The 19,980-nt window shown below is 37.2% G+C and overlaps 1 protein-coding gene across 1 annotated transcript in view; it reads right to left on the bottom strand.

The window, feature by feature from the left end:
- The window catches only part of RSF1 (remodeling and spacing factor 1), a 115,000-nt gene that overhangs the window by 70,073 nt on the left and 24,947 nt on the right, over nucleotides 1-19,980 (bottom strand). Inside the window, exon 3 of the mRNA XM_005867028.2 lies at nucleotides 14,403-14,494. Coding sequence (XP_005867090.2) covers nucleotides 14,403-14,494 — 92 coding nt within the window. The remainder of the gene's footprint in view (nucleotides 1-14,402; nucleotides 14,495-19,980) is intronic.

Here is a 19,980-nt window from a genome sequence, read left to right as displayed (position 1 = left end):
TTGCTTCAGCTGCCTGGCTGCCGGCCGCCATCTTGGTTGGCAGTTAATTTGCATATCTTGCTGATTAGCCAATGGGAAGGGTAGCGAAGTTACCGTTAATTACCATGTTTCTCTATTATTAGATAGGATATGGCTTTACTATTTACGATATAATTTTCTCATACAGTATTTCATTAGAGGTGGGTATCCTGTAAAACGACAAGATTTTTGAAAGCAAAAGGAAGTTTGATTTATCTTTCCATTTCCTACAGTACCTACCAAAAACATAATCTTGCTAATAGTGGCACAATAAATATTTACTGTATCAACGTTCTCTGGTATAACTACTGATATAATCTACTATTATAAGGTAATATATGGGAACACTGCCTATGAGAATGCTTTAAAGGTTATATAAAAAGGATGTTTCTTTAATTCCTTAAAAATACATACATGAAAAAGTTCAATGGCAAGTTTTCTCAAGCATCATGATTTTGAAAATCAAAAGAACACCAAAACCCCAACAACTGACCAGATGTGCATGCATTAATTAACTAGTTCATTCCATACACATTTTATCAGGAATTTACTGTGTGCCACAGTGCTTGACACCAGGATAAATAAGATACTACAACTCCTGATAAGGAGCTCAGGATTAGTGGGACAGGCAGCTGGAATCGCAGTTAACCTATACATTGGGCACATTTATACATGTCAAAAATTTGAGAAACTATTCTCAAAAGCAGTCTGTTTAAAATCTTAATCAAGAAAAAGGTGCTCTGAAAGTATGTGACATAAGTCTAACATGAAAAATAAAATGCCTATCATAGCACCTTTATATTTTAGGTATGATTAATTATAAACCTAAAATACACCTCAATGGAAAGAATGTAAGTACCTCCTTCCATGTAATCTGCTTTATATCACTCATTTAGACATAAAGGGCAATAAGACTTTAGTATCAAACAGGTTGAGAGGCAAATCCTGGCTCTCTATCATCAATGTGATCTCGAGTTAAGGCAATTACCTCTCTGAATTTCAGGATCTTCATCTGTAAAATGGAGGTTTTGTAGCTAGTAAAAGAGATGAGATAAAGAAGATGCCTATCAGATACTCGCTGTACCATAGCTCCCTTATATAAATGCAAACCTGAAAATGGTTCTAGAGAATCAACACAAGAACCAATTGGAACACGAGGAGAAATAGAAGGAATTAAAAGTTGGCAGGAAGTAGATCAGTGTTCTTCAAACTGTACATAAACACTGTTTCATGACACTTTTGTTTTGCATATATATAAACATATATAAATAAATGTGTCTACAATTTCAATAAAATGACTGGTGGCTCATTTCATTTCCTGCCTTCATTATCTGGGTAATTAACCCTATGTTATACTAAATGGCTTCCCTTGTTGTGCTCTGTATCCAATACTGCAGTGTTTACAATAAAGCTGAGATTACTGCTAGATTTACAACTGCTTTTGTATTTTTATGAATTTTATTGTGGACATATATATAATAAAAATAAAATTTGCCATCTTAACCATTACATGTACAATTCAGTGGCATTAATTACATTTACAAAGTTATATAACCACTACTACTTCTTATTTCCAAAACTTTTTTATCACCCAAACAGACACTCTTTAGCCATTAAGTAATAATTCCCATTTGCCTCCCACTTGCAGCACCTGGTAATCTATAATCTACTTTTATGTCTCTGAATTTGCCTATTTTAGTATAGTTCATATAAGTGGAATAATCCTATATTTGTCCTTTGGGTCTGGCTTCTTTCACTTACCACATATAAGAACTTCATTCCTTTTTAAGGGTGAAAAATATTCCACTGCATGAATATATCACATTTTATTTATCTATTTATCTGTTGATGGACACTTGGGTTGTTTCAACCTTTGGCTACTATAAATTATGTTGGAATACACATTGGCATACAAATATCTGTTTTCAATTATTTTGAATATATAGCTAGGGTGTGGAACTATTTGGTCCTATGGCAATTCTATGTTTAGCTTTTTGAGAAATTGCCAAACTTTTTCACAGTAGCTGCACCACTTTGCATTCCCATCAGAAATGAGGCTTTTACTATCTCTATAACCTTACCAACACTTAGTATTGCCTTTTCTTTTCTTTTCTTTCTTTTCTTTTCAACAAATAGCCATTCTATTAGGTGTTAAGTGATATCTCACTGTAGTTTTGATTTGCATTTCCCCAATGACAAATAATGTTGAGCATCTTTTTAAGTGCTAATTTATTGATCTTTGTATATCTTTAGAGAAATGTCTACTCAAAACTTTTGTTCATTTTTAAATTGGGTTGTCTTTTTGTTGTTAAGTTTTAGGAGTTCCTTTATAGTCTGGATATTAAATTTTTATCAGTTATATGACTTGCAAATATTTTCTCCCATTCTGTAGGCTGTCTTTTCACTTTCTTCGTAATGTCCTTTGATGCACAAAAGTTTTTAATTTTAATAAAGTACAATTAATCTATTTTTTCTCTTGTTGCTTATGCTTTTGGTGACATAGCTGAACATCTATTGCCAAATCCAAGATCATGAAGATTTATCCCCATGATTTATTCTAAGAGTTTTAGCAGCCCTAACCGGTTTGGCTCAGTGGATAGAGCATTGGCCTGCGGACTCAAGGGTCCCAGGTTCAATTCCAGTCAAGGGCATATACCTTGGTTGTGGGCACATACCCAGTAGGGAGTGTGCTGGAGGCAGCTCATTGATGTTTCTCTCTCATCGATGTTTCTAACTCTCTATTCCTCTCCCTTCCTCTCTGTAAAAAATCAATAAAATATACTTTTTTAAAAGAAAGAGTTTTAGCACTTTTATTTCAGTTGTTCATCCATTTTGAATTCATTTTTGCCTATGGTATGAGGTAGAGTGTCTGCTGCATTTTGCAAGTTGTTAAATTTCAACAAATATTTATTTTCACACTATAAGTAACAGTCAAAAGACGTTTTTGCAATACTCCATTAAGTACTCAATAAATCTTATATAATCAGTCCTCTCATTTTAAACTTAGACAAAAATCAAGAGACATGTACATATCATTAATATAATACTTTTTAATGTGTTCTTAAAGTCTTTATACTTAGGAACTTGTACTTAGGAGGTCCTATTTTTACTTCCCAGGCTTATCTGCTTAGCTCAAGCAATGGGAAAGACCTTTAAATTTCTATTTTTATGTAACTTCTTTCAAAACACCCTGATATTAGAGTTATAGGTATGGTTTACTAGGTAAGTAACTGGCTATGAAGGAGCAATACTTCTGAGTATATAACAGAAAGTTCATGACCAATACAAGTGTGCACACTTGGAAAACACCTCTGGAGGGGAGAAGCAGGTTCCTGCAGTCTACTCAAAGACACTTTTGCAATCAAAGAAAAATAGCAATAATAATTACATCTGTCTCTTAGCAATTACTAGTATTATGAGGCTAATCGTGCTTGATTTCCTTTAAAGAACAATTTATTAAAACCTGGCTTTCCCATTACTTTTCAAGGCCTTTATATGGGCAGGAGGCAGGGCAGTAGAAAAGCAAAGGCAGAGGTATTAAATTTGTTGGAGGCGGGTATCTGTTTATTAACATGGCGGTATTCATTACCTATGGCTAGGATGTCTGAAACTGCTCGTGTGGTATCGAAAAACATTAACCAAAGGAAATGTAGGAGTTTCATGGAAATATGACAGTTAATTGGCAGAGAAATTTCTTTGTGACTTACTAAGTAAAAGGAATATGAAGCTCGATAAGGCCAAGGCCTACCTGACTAGGGAAGGGGTTAATGGGTCCTCATTAGTTGAAATTTCCACTCACTGCATTTCTTTATCTTTAGAAGGGTAATTTCACCTTAGAAGTAAAAAAGTCACCAGCTAGATTTTCAGGTCCCTTTACATTCTGGATAATATTGGAGAATATATGTTGGCAAATGCAGGATAAATAAATGTCCTTGATTGAGTACCTAGACACCTTTCTCTTTCCCTCTCTTATCAGTTACCAAGACTTACTGATTCTACCTTTCAATTAGCTCTCATATCCACTCTCTCCTCTCTGCCACTATTACAAAAACCATAATTCAGATGTCTTCATTGCTTAGTTGGATTATCACAATAACTTCCTTTCAAGTGACCCCAAGTCCACCACTCACTGCCACTCTCTAGGTACTTAACATTACAGTGAAGTTAAGCAATTGGTAATTTCCTATCAAATTTCTACTCATTAGCCCTGGCTGGTGTGGCTCAGTTGGTTGAGTGTTGTCCTGTGCACCAAAAGGTCGCCAGTTTGATTTCAGGTCAGGACACATGTCTAGGTTGTGGGTTTGGTCCCCAGTTGGGGTGTGTGGGGGAGGCAACCAATCAATGTTTCTCTCTCACATCGATGTGTGTGTGTGTGTGTGTGTGTGTCTCCCTTCCTCTCTCTAAAATAAATAAAAACATATTTTTTAAAATTTTCTACTTATTTTATAAGTCTTAGTTCAACTGTTTTAGGGACCCACTAACAAAAGATGACAAAATATGCCAACACTAACTGATTTGTGGTAGCTAACTGGTTATGCTTAGCAGGAAAAGCTTAGACTGGAGATATATATATATATGAAGTAGTATGCAAATTAGGTCGGGACGCCGTAACGGTCACAACCAGTACCCTGAGCCTGAGAGAACAACACACAGGCGCAGCCCAAAGCCTGAGAAAACTACACACAGGGGGGCGGGCCGGCCCCCTGCATCCCCAGAGTGGAGGCAGGGGGATGTGTCCAAGCCGCTGCCGCCACCTGGCCCTAGCAGCCCCAGAGCAGAGGCAGCGGGGCGTGCCCAAGCCGCTGCTGCTGCCCTGCCCCAGCAGCCCCAGATCAGCCCTCAGAGGGAGGCCAGACTGCAGCTTAGGCCCGCTCCCCAGGAGGAGTGGACCTAAGCCGTCAGTAGGACATCCCCTGAGGGCTCCCAGACTGTGAGAGGGGGGCAGGCTGAGCTAAGGGACCCCCCCCCCCGTGCACGAATTTTGTGCACTGGGCCTCTAGTCCTATATAATAAAAGGCTAATATGCAAATTGACCGAATGGTGGAACGACTGGTCACTATGCCACACACTCACCACCAGGGGGCAGACACTCAATGCAGGAGCTGTCCCCTGGGTCAGTGTGCTCCTACAGGGAGAGCGCTGCTTAGCCAGAAGCCCTGAGCCGGGCTCACAGCTGGTGAGCGCAGCAGCAGTGGCAGAAGCCTCTCCCACCTCTGTGGCAGCACTAAGGATGTCTGACTGCCATCAGTCGGACATCCCCTGAGGGCTCCGGAACTGCAAGAGGGTGCAGGCCGGGCTGAGGGACCACCCTCCCAGGTGCACAAATTTTGTGCACCGGGCCTCTAGTCTGTTATAAGTCAAGAAACAGGCTTAACAAATGCCAGATATTAGCTCTGGATTTAAACAGAATTGTAGCCCCATTGGCATGGCTCAGTGGTTGAGCATCAACCTACGAACCAGAAGGTCACGGTTCTATTCCTGGTCAGGGCACATGCCCGGGTTGCAGGCTCTATCCCCAGTGTGGAGCATGTGGGAGGCAGCTAATCAATAACTCTCTCATCACTCATGTTCTATCTCTCTCTTCCTCTCCCTTCCCTCTCTGAAATCAATATATATATATATATATATACACATATTTTATTTTATTTTTTTAAAGAAAAGAGCAGGGAGCCTTTCTTAAGAAAAAAATATTTTAAAAAACAACAACAGAATTGTATATTAATTATATTCCACTGACTCAAACAAAAAAGAAGCAGCTCTCTATAATACATAAATACAACGGTGCCACAGGAGAAAGACAAAAGATCAAGAGCCATGTAACAAGGAAGGTAAAAATTTCTATCAGAAAACTAACCAATGTAGCTAATGAGTACAACTAAGAAGTAAATATAGAGTTAAGTTTATTAGCAGCCAAGTAAAAGAAAACTCAAATTGTCTAAATGATTAACTCATCTAATACTGATGCATAAAAGATTTTAAAAAGCATTCAAGATGCCTACAATCTACAAGAAAGGCAAATGTGAGGGGCAATATAAGTGGTATTTTGAAGCACTGGATTCATAAAGTCCTATGCTTGAATGCTAGCTCAGCCATTTCTAGCAATCTGAGATTGGACAAGTTATTTAGTTTGCTAAAATCAATTTCCTTGTGCATAAAATGAGGATAATACCTATTTCAAAGGTGAGCTATATAAAGAAAGAATTAAATACAGTGCCTGGTAAATGGTGAACATTCAATATATAAACTACATAACAGTTTCTTTTATGTAGTTACACATAAATCCATGAAGGGATATATTCCTAGAAGACCTCAAGGAGAAAGTAATACTTCAGCTGAGATCAAAAGGATAAATAAGTTTGCCAGGAAAATAAATTAGTGGGGAGGCAGTCCAGGCAGAAGATAACAGTATGTGCAAAAACTCTGAGGAATGAAAAAGACAGCATGTTCTGTGAATGGCACTGAATATTAGTAGGGCACATAGGAGAAGATGTCATTAGATATGGCTAGAGAAAAGTGGCTCAACTATTAAGACCATTGAATGTTATGACAGAGTTTAGACTTTTAAATGAAGGAGAACCACCAAATAATTCTGAAAGCAATATAATAATTAATTTTAAAACTTTGTGTTTAAAGGTCACTCTTGTAGCAGTGAGAAGATAGTAGAAGGTAAATGTTTAGGCAAGAGATGATAAAGGCCTGAGGTGTGGTAGCCTCTATTAAAAAAATTATCTTAACAGTATCTTTTGTTTTTTATAGAGAAAGAGCACATTTTGATGAAAATGCAAGAAATTTTTAGAAACTGCCAATCATTGGCAAGTTTTCTAATCCAATTATAAACCCCTAATAGGATAAATCTGTATTAGTTTTCTACTGCTGTGTAATAAGATACTACAAATTTAGTATCTGTTTTTCAATTTAATTTTTTTATTTTTTGTTAATCCTCCTGTATGAACCCCGACCAGGGCGGGGAAATCGAGCCTGATTATGTGTCCTTGACCAGAATCAAACCTGGGACCCTTCAGTATACAGGCCAATGTTCTAGCCACTGAACCAACCTGGCTAGGGACAAATTTAGCATCTTAAAGCCACACCCATTTATTAGCTCATAGTTTCTGTAGGTCAGAAGTCCTGTATAGCCCAGCTTGGCTGGCTGGGTTCTCTGCTTACAGTCTCACAAAGGTGATATCAATGTTTTGGCAGGGCTTGTTCCTCTCTGGGGGCTCTGGGAAAAAACCAACTTCCAAACTCATTCAGCATGTTGGCAGAATTCATTTCCTTCTTATGTTTTCCATGTGACCCTCCACATTCAAGCTACTAGTGTGGTGAGTCCTGCTAACACTTCAAGTATCTCTGACTTCTTCTGCCTACACCTCTTCTGTTTTTAAGGGTTCAGATAATTTACAGTGAGCCCATTTGGATAACTCAGAATAGTCTCCCTATTTTAAGGTCAACTGATTAATAAGTTTAATTACATCTATAAAGCCCATTTGTCATATAACATAGACATGAATTTAACAATAAGGAGCAAAGACCATGAGGGCCAAACTTTCGCCTACCATATATAACCCATGCCAGCTGTTCTAAATGTCTTCCATAAATATCACCAAATGACCACTTCTCTAAGTATGCTTTCATGTCGAATACTTCCTACCTTCCCTTTGCGGTCTACTTTTATCTTTCACTTTCTTTTCCCAAACATTATTCTTTAGAAGGGAGGAAAGAGATCAATGCTTATCTATTTTTTATCAGTCATAATCTGTGGGGAAGCATGAGACTTGGTTGGAAAGTTTGTAAGGAGGATATTCCGAGAAAATGCAAGTGTGTGGAAGGCCGCCTGCCCTGTTTATCGGAATTCTGACTTAGGGGAGACTCAGGGGAGTGTCAAAGGTGGTGTCCCTGATTACTCCTTGACCTTCCCAAACAAGGAATCCTTATGCTTGATCCCTGGATACCCTTGCCTAGAGGACAATGTAAAGACAAGTGTCTCCCAAGATTACTCACCCTATTGATTGTTTCTAAAAGATAAACTTTATCTCAAACTGCTGTTACAACAAAAGACTAACTAGGTAGGCAAACGGGGCTGCCTGGCTGCTACAGCCAGACTGTCCCTTAGCCCTCTCTTTCATAGTGAAATTGTGCTGGAGTAATCTGTTCATCTATCGTTCAGCAGCTGTTGGCCAGTCCCAGCAATAATCTTTACCGCAAACATTGAAAAGATGAGAAAATTGTCAGTTTCTCTGCATTGCCCCCAAAATACTTTATCCTGATACCACACTTCACTTCAAGCACTGACATTCTGCCTGGCATTATCTTTACTTGTGTGCTTACTTTAGTTTTCTTTCTTTACTGAACTCCAGACTCATAAACATCAATGTCTCATATATCTCCTGCAGTAACTTACCAAGTCCCTTACAGAGTAGGCCATCAAAAAATGTTTACTAAATAGGTGGATGAGCCCTAGCTGGTTTGGCTCAGTGGATAGAGCGTTGGCCTTCGAAGTGAAGGGTCCCAGGTTCGATTCTCATCAAGGGCACGTGCCTGGGTTGTGGGCTCGATCCCCAGTAGGGGGTGTGCAGGAGGCAACCAATCAATGATTCTCTCTCATCACTGATGTTTCTATCTCTTTCTCCCTCTCCCTTCCTCTCTGAAATCAATAAAAACATATTTTAAAAAATAAAAATAAATAAATAGGTGGATGAAAATCTGCTAACTTTAGCAGCTGTGGATTCTTAGCTAACCATATTTATGGTTAGATCCTGTGTTAAAATGAATTATGTTATGACATCTCCCGGCCTTTCTATTAGATAACTCTACACTGTATGCTACACATGAAATATTTCAGGGGTCAGAGAAAAGAGCCAGCAAAAGAAAATATGATAGCACAACTAGAGGTAGGAAGAAACCAAGGAAAGAGATTTAAAAAGATTCAGCTTTGGAAGAATGATAAAGTTTAGTAAACAAGAACTGAAGAATGTCCACTGAATTTGGTAAGGTTCATTTTGACAAGAGTCATTTTCTGGTGGCCCAGTGGGGCCAGAAACCAGATAGGGAAGATTAAGTAGGAAGTGAAGAAGCGAACACAGCGTATGCTGGCAATTTTTGAAAAGCTTGATTATAATGTAATTTATATTTTTAATTCAGTATTACTATTTTTAAACAAAATGTTACTCAAAAATGTTCAAGTGGGCATTTTATAAGTGTTAATGAATTTCAAAGACAGCATGAAGTACATGTTATTATTACCACAACCACAATGGGGTGGAATTCCACAATATGTTAGAATCCAAGTTATCCCATCAATTAGGATAGTAAGAGAAAATTTACAGCATAGTTTCTCCTTCTGCCATTTTTATTTTGGAGTAAACCACTTACCAAAGCAATAACAAGAGTAAGTAGGGTCATTTTTTAACTTCCAAGGGAGTTTTAACATACATTCAAAATAAAATAAATCATTTATTTACTTGAGAAATTAAAGCAAATTACTGGTGAAACTGGCAAGTTGCATTTCTACAAATTTTATTTTTCAAAGTGCTTTCGTAACTGTCATTACTACATGATGATTCACAAAATTGAGATTCAGGGCATTCATTTTTCTCAATATTCTTTTATGCTCTAACTGGAAGGATATCCCAAGTCACAGATTTATGAAACTTATTTCCTAAGATCAAAATCTTAATTAATAGTAGAGAGTTAGGACTCTTGATTCTTAATTCAATGCTTTTAATCCTGAGTCTAGAAATCATTACAATCAGATTCCACAAAAATTTACAGAAGCAAAAAATAATATAAACCAAAGTTTTAATGATCTCAACAAATCCTCACGCCAATGGTAATACCTGAATTGCTTGCATCATTTAAGATTCTATGAATCTAAATTACTAAGAAATAGAGATCTAGAATCCCAGAAAAGACAGTTTATAAGCGTAAGTTTACAAAATAAATGGGCTCTTAAAAAGTTGCATGTAAGCCCTGGCTGGTGTGACTCTGTTGGTCAGATGTCCTCCTGTGCACTAAAAGGTTGCCAGATCGGATGGCACATGCACGATTTCAATTTTGGGCTCGATCCCTGGTAGGGAGCATGCAAGTGGCAGCTGATCAGTGTTTCTCACATGGATGTTTCTCTCTCTTTCCCTCTCCCTTCCTCTCTCTAAACAATCAATAAAAATACGTTTTTAAAAAGCTACATGTAAATGCAATTTTAATAAATTATCATGTTGCCCTGGCCAGTGTGGCTCAGTTGCTTGGGCATCCTCCCATGCACCAAAAAGTTGCTGGTTAGATTCCCAGTCAGGGCACATGCCTGGGTTTTGAGCATAATCCCTGGTAGGGGGCATGCGGTAGGCAGCCGATCTATGTATTGCTCTCACATCAATGTTTTTCTCTCTCCTTCTCCCTTCCCCTCTCTCTATAAAAAAAAAAAAAAAAAAAAAAAAATCAAAAGAAAAAATATCCTCAGGTGAGGATTAAATAAATTCTTATGTTGAAGGAACTACATAGTTTATGAAAGTAATAGTTTGTAACCCCCTCCTTCCCTTTTTATTGATTAGCACAATCACTTTCCTCCAACAAAATATTTCATGGGTTGTTATGGACTGAACTGTGTCTCCTCAAAATTCACATATTAAAACCTTAATTTAATCCCCAATGTCTGTATTTGAAAATAAGGTCTTTAAAGAGATAAGAGAAATGCAAATCAAAACCACATTTAGACAACACTTCACACCCACCATCATGATTTAAATCAATCAATTAATAACACATAGTTAAGTGTTGGTGAGGAGGGATAAGTTGGAATTCTCATACATTTCTAGTAAAAATTTTAAATGCGCAGCTGCTTTGAAAAAGTCTGGCAGTTTCTCAAAAAGTTAAATATAGAATTATCATATAACCCAGTAATTCCACGCTAGATACATATTCAAAAGAAATGAAACCACATTGTCTACCCAAAAACCTGTACATAAATGTTTATAGCAACATTATTCAAAATAGCTAAAAGATGGAAACCAACAAAATGTCATAAACTTTTAAGTGGTTAAACAAATGTGGTGTTATCCATACATACACTGAAATATTATTCAGGCATAAAAAGAAACAGTTCTTGCCCAACTGTATATCAAACCCGCACCTTTGGTGTACAGGACAATGCTCCAACCACTAAGCCACCAGGCCAGGGCAAAAGAAACAAAGCTCTGATACATGCTACAACACAAATAAACCTTGAAAACATGCTAACTAAAAGAAGCCAGACACAAAGGGCCACATATTATATGATTTTATATATATGAAACATCAGAATAGGCAAATCCACAGAGCCCAAAATAAATTAGTGGTTGCTAAGGACTCAGGGAAGGAGTAGTAACAGCTAATGGCTATGGATTTTCTTTTTGGAGTGATGAAAATATTCTGGTTTAGATACTGATGATTGTGCAACCTTGTGAATATACAAAAACACACCCACTGAATTATATACTTTCAAAGGGCAAATTTTGTTATATGAATATATCTCAATTCAAAAAAATTTAGCCATAACCTTTTGTTATGACCGAAAAACTGAAAGGGTTTAGAATTTATAAAATCATCTCATTCCATTTCTCAGATTTTACAAAAAACTAAGACACAAGGGGCAAAGCAGAGCTGGAATTATTATACAAGGTATTTCTTTCTCAGTTCTAAGAAACAAACCCACTTTAATAAAGAGATCTATTTACAAAGGACTATACTCTTTAAATATGTTAAAATCTATGTCCCGAATTTCTACCACCTCTTTTTAAGCTCCAGGTCCCTGACTGTTAATCATTAATAAATATTTTGTTAAAGGCAAAACAGCAACTTCGCAGGTATTTAAAAAGCACTTTAGCCGTGGCCAGAGAGGCACGGTTGGGCGGCATCCTGTGCATCAAAAGGTTTCCAGTTCAATTCCCAGTCAAAGTACATGCCTAAGTGGTAGGCTTAATCCCCAGTAGGGGATGAGCAGAAGGCAGATGATCCATGTTTCTCTCTCTCCCCTCTCCCTTCCTCTCTCTCTAGAAATAAAAATATATTAAAAAAAAAAAGGGGGGGCATTCCTAACCTTAAAAAAAAAGGAAGGGGAAAAAAGCACTTTAAATAGCTAAAAATTTGCTCTACTGTCATTCACAGTTTAACATATTTCATATATATTTTTAAAATATGTTTTAATTGATATTATTTATTTTATTTTTTGGTTAATCTTAACCTGAGGATATTTTTCCATTGATTTTTAGAGAGATTGGAAGGGAAGGGGAGAGACAGAGAGAGAGAAACATCAATGTGAGAGAGACACATCAATTGGTTCCCTCAGCCAGGGGTATGTGCCCTTGACCAGAATCAAACCTGGAACCCTTCAGTCCACAGGCCAACACTCTAGGGCTATTTTTATTGATTTTAGAGAAAGAGGAAATGAGAGGGATATAGAGAAACATCTATGAGAGATGTCAATTGGCTGCCTCTTACACGCCCCCTACTGGAGATAGAGCCTGCAACCTGGGCATGTGCCCTGACCGGGAATCGAACTGGGACCTGTTGGTTCATGGGTCAACGCTCAACTACTGAGACACTCTGGCCAGGCAATATATATGTATACACATACACATACACACACACACACACACACACACACACATACAAACACACACACATACCCCCTCACCACCTTCTCTTTAGTCACCCTATTACAGGGGTGGGCAAACTTTTTGACTCGAGGGCCACAGTGGGTTCTTAAACTGGACCGGAGGGCCGGAACAAAAGCATGGATGGAGTGTTTGTGTGAACTAATATAAATTCAAAGTAAACATCATTACATAAAAGGGTACGGTCTTTTTTTTTTTTAGTTTTATTCATTTCAAACGTGCCGGATCCGGGAGCCGTAGTTTGCCCACGGCTGTTTTAGAGAGAGGGGGGTGGAGAGAGAGAGAGAGAGAAACATTGATCCATTGCCTTCCTTAAGCGCCCAGACTGGGGATCAAACCTGCAACCTTTCTGGTTTATGGGACAACACTCCAACCAACTAAGCCACCTGACCATGGCAACACAGTTCAGATTTTTAATTAAACATTAATTAATTAGGGCTTTTAGAAAATCCCATAGCATTGCATTTTTGAAATGCTGAGCCAACTTTGCAATGTTTCAAACTTGTGCAAAATTATCGAAATATATTTCATATTGAGTTTTTCAAAAGTTAAGGCACTACTACCATTGAGAGTTTGGGTCTCTATTTCCTCTCACAGAACTAGGGAGAATTGTGGCTACTTCAACCAACAGAGTATAGTGCAAGTGAACTTTTCAAATTCCTGACCCAAAGAATCAGTGAGCTAAAATGATTATTGTTTTATGTCACTTAATTTGGAGTGGTGTGTTATACAGCAAAGATAACTGGAACAGCACATGTGATTTTTATAATAAAAACAAGCAACTCTTGTTTCCTCTTTTCATAGCACTGTATAATCATATACATTCCCCCACCAAAAAAAGAACAGTTATAAAAATACATGTATCTATGTAAACATACATTTATATATTAAAGAAGACAAGAAAATGACATGGTTTTCCAATCATCTAAAAATATAATCTAGCTTGGCTGGTGTAGCTCAGTGGTTGAGTGTCGACCTATGAACCAGAAAGTGGCGGTTTGATTCCTGGTTAGAGCATAAGCCCGAATTGCAGGCTTGATCCCCAGTGTGGGAAGTGCAAGAGGCAGCTGATCAATGATTCTCTCTCATCATTGATGTTTCTAGCTCTCTCTCCCTCTCCCTTCCTCTCTGAAATCAATAGAAATATATTTAATAAATAAGTAAATAAATAAATAAATTACAACCTAATATTCTGCTATGTCATAGATTCAAAATACCCCCGGGGCCATCATGAAGGTAGGTACATACATCAGCTTAGGCTTCCAAAAATGGTGTGGTTCTTTAAGTTTAGATGCAATTCCAGGTAATTTTCCCTGGAATTGGTCTTGCCTTAAATAGGGTTCATCCTAAAACAACCGTTTTATGATTACCTAGGTTATTCTCATTAAGGATAGGTTTGGCCTTGCTGGTAACTTTGATGACTTTCTTGGGCCTTACGTGTATCTTACTTGATTTGATCAGGATGATTTTAAGGATTAAATGAGAAGACATGAAAAGTCCTAAGCACGGTATTAGGTAAAAAAGAGATACAATATCTCTGAAAGCTAGCTTTAGGACTCAAGACTATTACTTAGTAGCTGCAAAAGAGAATCACATACTGATAGTAATCTGAATTTCTAAGTAATATTTTGCAACTTTCAGTAGACTTTTTAAAAAGTTAAGCTTAATATGAAACATAACAAACTCATGTTAGGTACAGTAATATTTTAATAGAGAAGGCAATTTTCAAATATTTACCTTGATCAAATATTTTTCCCATCTGTCTGCTGTAACGGATTTGCCAATCTTCCTCATCAACTTCAAATGAAGCTCCACCAGTTCTTTTGGTACTTAAAATAAAGAAAAAATACTGTTAGCAAACAAAATTTTTTTAAAAAAGTATAAACATTTAATTTATAGAAAAAGAACATTCCCCAACACTGAATAATTTTTCAAAAAAGATGTGGATTTTAACTATCTCTTAGATCTCTGAGTCAGAAAAGAGTAAACTAGGGCAAGAAAACAACTGAAAATTACTTCCTGAAAGATGAATAGGTATATTCACATTTTCTTCCAAAATATCATCAAGTAATAGTAAACTCAAATGTCAACTGTGGACTTGTGGGTGATCATGATGTTGTCAGTGTAGGTTCATTGATTATAACACATGTACCACTGTGGTGCAGGATGTGGACAGTGGGGGAAGAGAACATATGGGAACTCTCTGTACTTTATGTTCAATTTTTCTGTGCATCTAAGACTGCTCTAAAAAATAAAGTCTATAAAAAAATACCCCATCAAGTAAAAGTACTTAACTATACAACTAAAATTTCTATTGTCTTTCATAACACATATTTGGTTTCTTTTCTGAGACTGCAGACCAACATAGACTTATAGAATTAGAAAGAAATCAAGGAACATATATTCCAAGGTGACAAATATCTCAGTAGTCTAATAGTTTTCAAACTGTTTCAGAAAACTACTCTTCCAATCTATCCGTTATCTATTGTGCTAAACTCCTCTATAGCATCCTTACAGATGAATGCTTGATAACCTTCAGGAAGGGAAAATTTACTTACCTCCAAGGTTCTAATTATTAGAAAGTTACCCTTACACAAAATCAAAATCTGCCTTCCTCCCTGGTTCTTGCTCTTTTTCTCTTATACTTTCAATTCCTCTTCTACTGGAGCCTTTAAATATTTGAAGATTGTTATATCTTTCTCCAGATTCTCTCTTCTAATTGTAACAACTGGAGTCCCTCCAAATATCCCTTGGCCATGATCTAATTATATTGTTTAATTATATTAATTAGATCTGAGGAAAATGAAAAACACACACAGCCAGTCAAGTTTAGCATTTCCCAAATACCAAAAACCATTAGCAACCTAAGAGAAATCAGGGTTTTCATAATCAAAATGTTAGGAAAATGCTAGATTAATTTTTTTTTTATACCGCAGAACTTCCTGAAGCCTTTATTGATTGTTCCTATGTGCACAGTGAATATCCAAGATAGGGACATAATTTGCAGCACTTCCTAATACTATATTTGATTATGGAACCTTTTTTGGGGAAACACACATTATCCTGTAGGATACAATGCTCTGAAGTACAGTATGGGAAATGATGGACTAATTCTTTTCAGTCATTCTTTCAGACTCTATTCTCCATTAAAGCTACTTCCAGCCCTAACCGGTTTGGCTCAGTGGATAGAGCGTCAGCCTGAGGACTGAAGGGTCCCAGGTTCAATTCTGGTCAAGGGCATGTACCTTGGTTGCAGGCACATCCCCAGTAGGGGGTGTGCAGGAGGCAGCTGATCGATGTTTCTCTCTCATTGATGTTTCTAACTCTCTATTCCTCTCCCTTCCTCTCTGTAAAAAATCAATAAAATATATTTTTTTAAAAATTCAATAAAGTATATTAAAAAATAAAATAAAAATATATTTTTAAAAAAGCTACTTCCAACTTGTTAGGACCTACAAGTATAAACACATTCAGCCATTCAACAAATTTTTGTAGGTCCACTATTATTTAGCAAGAAATAACCTCTGCCCTTAATGAGCCGACTTAAATGAGTTGGAAGTAAGAGAAGCCAGGAGAGGTGGTTATAGACAACTAAACAGACAATTATATTAAGCTAAGACCTGAAGTATGGGATTGAGGGTGGAGTGGAAAAAAGGGGGGAAGGACACTGCTTACAGAATTAACTGCAGATACAAAAAAATGAAAAACAAAGTGATCATGAACTAGAGGCATGAACAGAGAAAAAGCCTTATAAGGCTAGGCTAACAAGAACACATTTTATTTTAAAAATTTAGGCAAGAGAGTGCTCTGTGATTTAGAAAGATCTCAAAAAATTCAGGAAAATATCAATCCAGAAAGATGAGAGTCACCTGAACTAAGGTAGAAGTGGTACAGAGAGAAGTGGGCAGATCTGAGAAATGCTTAGGAAACAAATAATAAAACTTAGTGATTGACTGGTAATGCAAAGTAATAAAGAACCAAAAACTGAGGCACTGGCCTAGGGAATGAAGTAGATGCCAAAGATAATACATTAGGAAGAAAAAAAAATCTGGGATCAATTATTAGCGCCACCACTTAAACAAGGGGACTATGATTCTAGTCAAGTCTTTAAGCAATGAATTTCAAAATCCTCATCTGTAGTAAAGGGATGTATTGGTTATCTTACAATTTCAAAACTACAAAACATTACATAACATATTTTAAAATATTAATTTATTTTTTCTTTATTGATTAAGGTATTACATGTGTGTCTTTATCCTCCCATTGCCCCCCTACCCCATCACTCGTGCCCTCACCCCCTTAGGGTCTGTGTCCATTGGTTATACTTATATGCATGCATATAAGTCCTTTGGTTGATCTCTTCTTCTTACCCCCACCCTCCCTTGCCTTCCCTCTGAGATTTGACAGTCTGATCAATGCTTCTCTGTCTCTGGATCTGTTTTGTTTTTTGTGTTTTTTTAAAAATGAATCGAACCCGGGACCTTTCAATCTGCAGGCTGACACTCTATTCCACTGAGCCAAACCAGTTAGGCTGGATCTGTTTTTGTTAATCAGTTTATGTTGTTCATTATATTCCACAAATGAGTGAGATCATGTGATATTTCTCTTTCTCTGACTTATTTCACTTAGCATAATGCTCTCCAGAAGCTGTTGCAGCAAATAGTAAGAGTTCCTTCCTTTTTACAGCAGCATAGTATTCCACTGGGTAGATGTACCGCTGTTTTTTAATCCACTCATCTGCTGATGGGCACTTAGGCTGTTTCCAAGTCTTAGCAATTGTAAATTGTGCTGCTATAACATAGGGATGCATATATCCTTTCTGACTGGTGTTTCTGTTTTCTTGGGATATATCCCTAGAAGTGGGATCATTGGGTCAAATGGGAGTTCCATTTTTAGTTTTTTGAGGAAACTCCATACTGTTTTTCACAGTGGCTGCACCAGTCTACATTCCCACCAGCAGTGCACGAGGGTTCCTTTTTCTCCGCATCCTCGCCAGCACTTGTCATTTGTTGATTTGTTGATGATAGCCATTCTGACAGGTGTGAGATGGTATTTCATTGTCATTTTATTTGCATTTCTCGGATGATTAGTGACTTTGAGCATATTAATACTGTCTGTATCACATAAAATACCTTTATCTTTATTGTTGATATCTGGGGAACCAAGGTCAGTTCTAATTTCTCACTTTTCCCCAAACAGTAAGTGGTTGTTGTTGTTTTTTTAAATCCTCACCCAAGGATATGTTTTTATTGATTTTAGAGAGAGAGAGGTAAGGAGAGCAAGAGAAACATTGATCAGTTGCCTCCTATATGCACCCCCTCAGACCAGGATAGAACTTGCAACCTAGGTATGCTCCCTGACCAGGAATCGAACCTGCAACCTTTCAGTGTACAGGGTGTGCGCCAACCAATCAAGCCAAACCAATCCACACGGAGCAGGGTGCTCCTAAACACTAAGTCTTGATGATTTTGCCTTCCTACATCTCAAACCTATTCCCTCTCCCTTCCCTCCCCCCCACACTGTTTCTTAGGATATCACTGTACCTTCTCACTTCACAAAATACCTTTGGATAATCTCCTATAATCAAACCAATCCTCTAAAACTACTGCTTTCATATCATTTCCCAGTTCATAAATACCATTTATGGTCCCTATATAAACTCATCCAGATTTCTTTCCGTGGCCTCAGAGTCCCAACATTCAGTGTCAACCTAACTCTTCAATCCTCTCTCACTTCTACAATGAAATCCTTGATTCAAATCATTTAGGCCTGTTCACTATCCACTAAGCATACCTAGTTCACTACCTATGTGGGCTTTATTCAAGTCCTCCAGCTTACTATTTTCTGCCCACTTGAAATATGCTCATCCTTCAATTTCTGGTAAATAAAAATCCCAAAAGTCTCTGAGATAGCTTTCCAATGATTCCAGCAACAGCTTTGTCCTCGGAATGCCCACAGTATCAATGCTGTCTATATCACTCATTTAGGAGTTGGCTAAAAGCTTTTACATTATTTATGCATGTCCTCCATATCATATAGATATATGAAATCACACAAAAATTTGATACAATTGCAAATATTTTTAGAAATCCAGAGTAAAAAAATTGTGCAAAATGTTTTCTACTCCACTTTACAAATGTAGTCATAGTTGATTTAGGCATATAGAAATAGGTTACATATTATTTGATTTTCTTGTTAGAGCATTGGCTCTTGCAAAGTACTGTCTAATAGAAAATAAGATGAGCCACATGATTTCAAATTTTCTAGTTCACTCATAAAAGTAAAAGACATAAAAATTAATTTCAATAATATATTTTTTAAAATCAATAAATTTTAACACTGTATTCCAATGTCATTTCAACATATAATCCATATTTAAAATTTCAGATATTTTATATTTTTTACTTGATTTTTAAAATTTACTTTTTAAAAATGAGGTATAATTGACATAACATTATATTAGTTTCAGGTGTACAACATGATTTAACATGTGTATACATTATGAAATGATAGCCACAATAAATCTCTTATACTTACAAAAATGTTTTTCACGTTATGAGAGTTTTTAATTTCAAATCTCTTAGCAACTTTCAAATATGCAATACAATAATATTAACTGTAGTTACCATGCTGTACATTTAATCACCATGACTTATTTATTTTATAACTGGGAGTTTGTACCTTTGGACCCCTTTCACCCATTTTACATGTCTTTTTTTGTACTAAGCATTCAAAACATATTGTGTATTTTACATTTACAGCGCATCTCAATTCACACTAGCCATATTTCAAATGCTCAAGAGCCACATATGGCTACTGTATTGCATCGTACAGAGTTAGAATATTTAAAACTAAAATTTATGCACTGGCCAGTGTGACTCAGTTGGTTGGAGTGTCATCCCGTATACTGAAAGGTTGCACGCTCGATCCCTGGTCGGCTTGGGTACATAGGACAACAAGTCAATGTTCTCACACTGATGTTTCTTTCTCTTTCTCTCTCCCCGTTACTTTCGTTCTAAAAATCAACAAGCATATCCTCCGGTGTGTGTGGGGGCGAGACTAAAATTTGTAATTCACAATTTACTTACATATTTTTGCAATATAATTTATATGTAACACTAGAGGCCCGGTGCACAAAAATGTGCACTCGGGGGGGGGCCCTCAGCCAGGCCTGCACCCTCTCCAATCCGGGAACCCTTGGGGAATGTCCGACTGCCAGCAGTCAGACATCCCTCTTGCAATCCGGGACTGCTGGCTCCTAACTGCTCACCTGCCTGCCTGTCTGATCGCCCCTAACCACTCTGCCTGCCTGCCT

The sequence above is a fragment of the Myotis brandtii genome, unplaced genomic scaffold (assembly GCF_000412655.1).
Source record: "Myotis brandtii unplaced genomic scaffold, ASM41265v1 scaffold244, whole genome shotgun sequence".
Taxonomy (NCBI): domain Eukaryota; kingdom Metazoa; phylum Chordata; class Mammalia; order Chiroptera; family Vespertilionidae; genus Myotis; species Myotis brandtii.
Note: the sequence above shows the minus strand (reverse complement) of the source record. Positions and strands in the feature narration are given on the sequence as shown.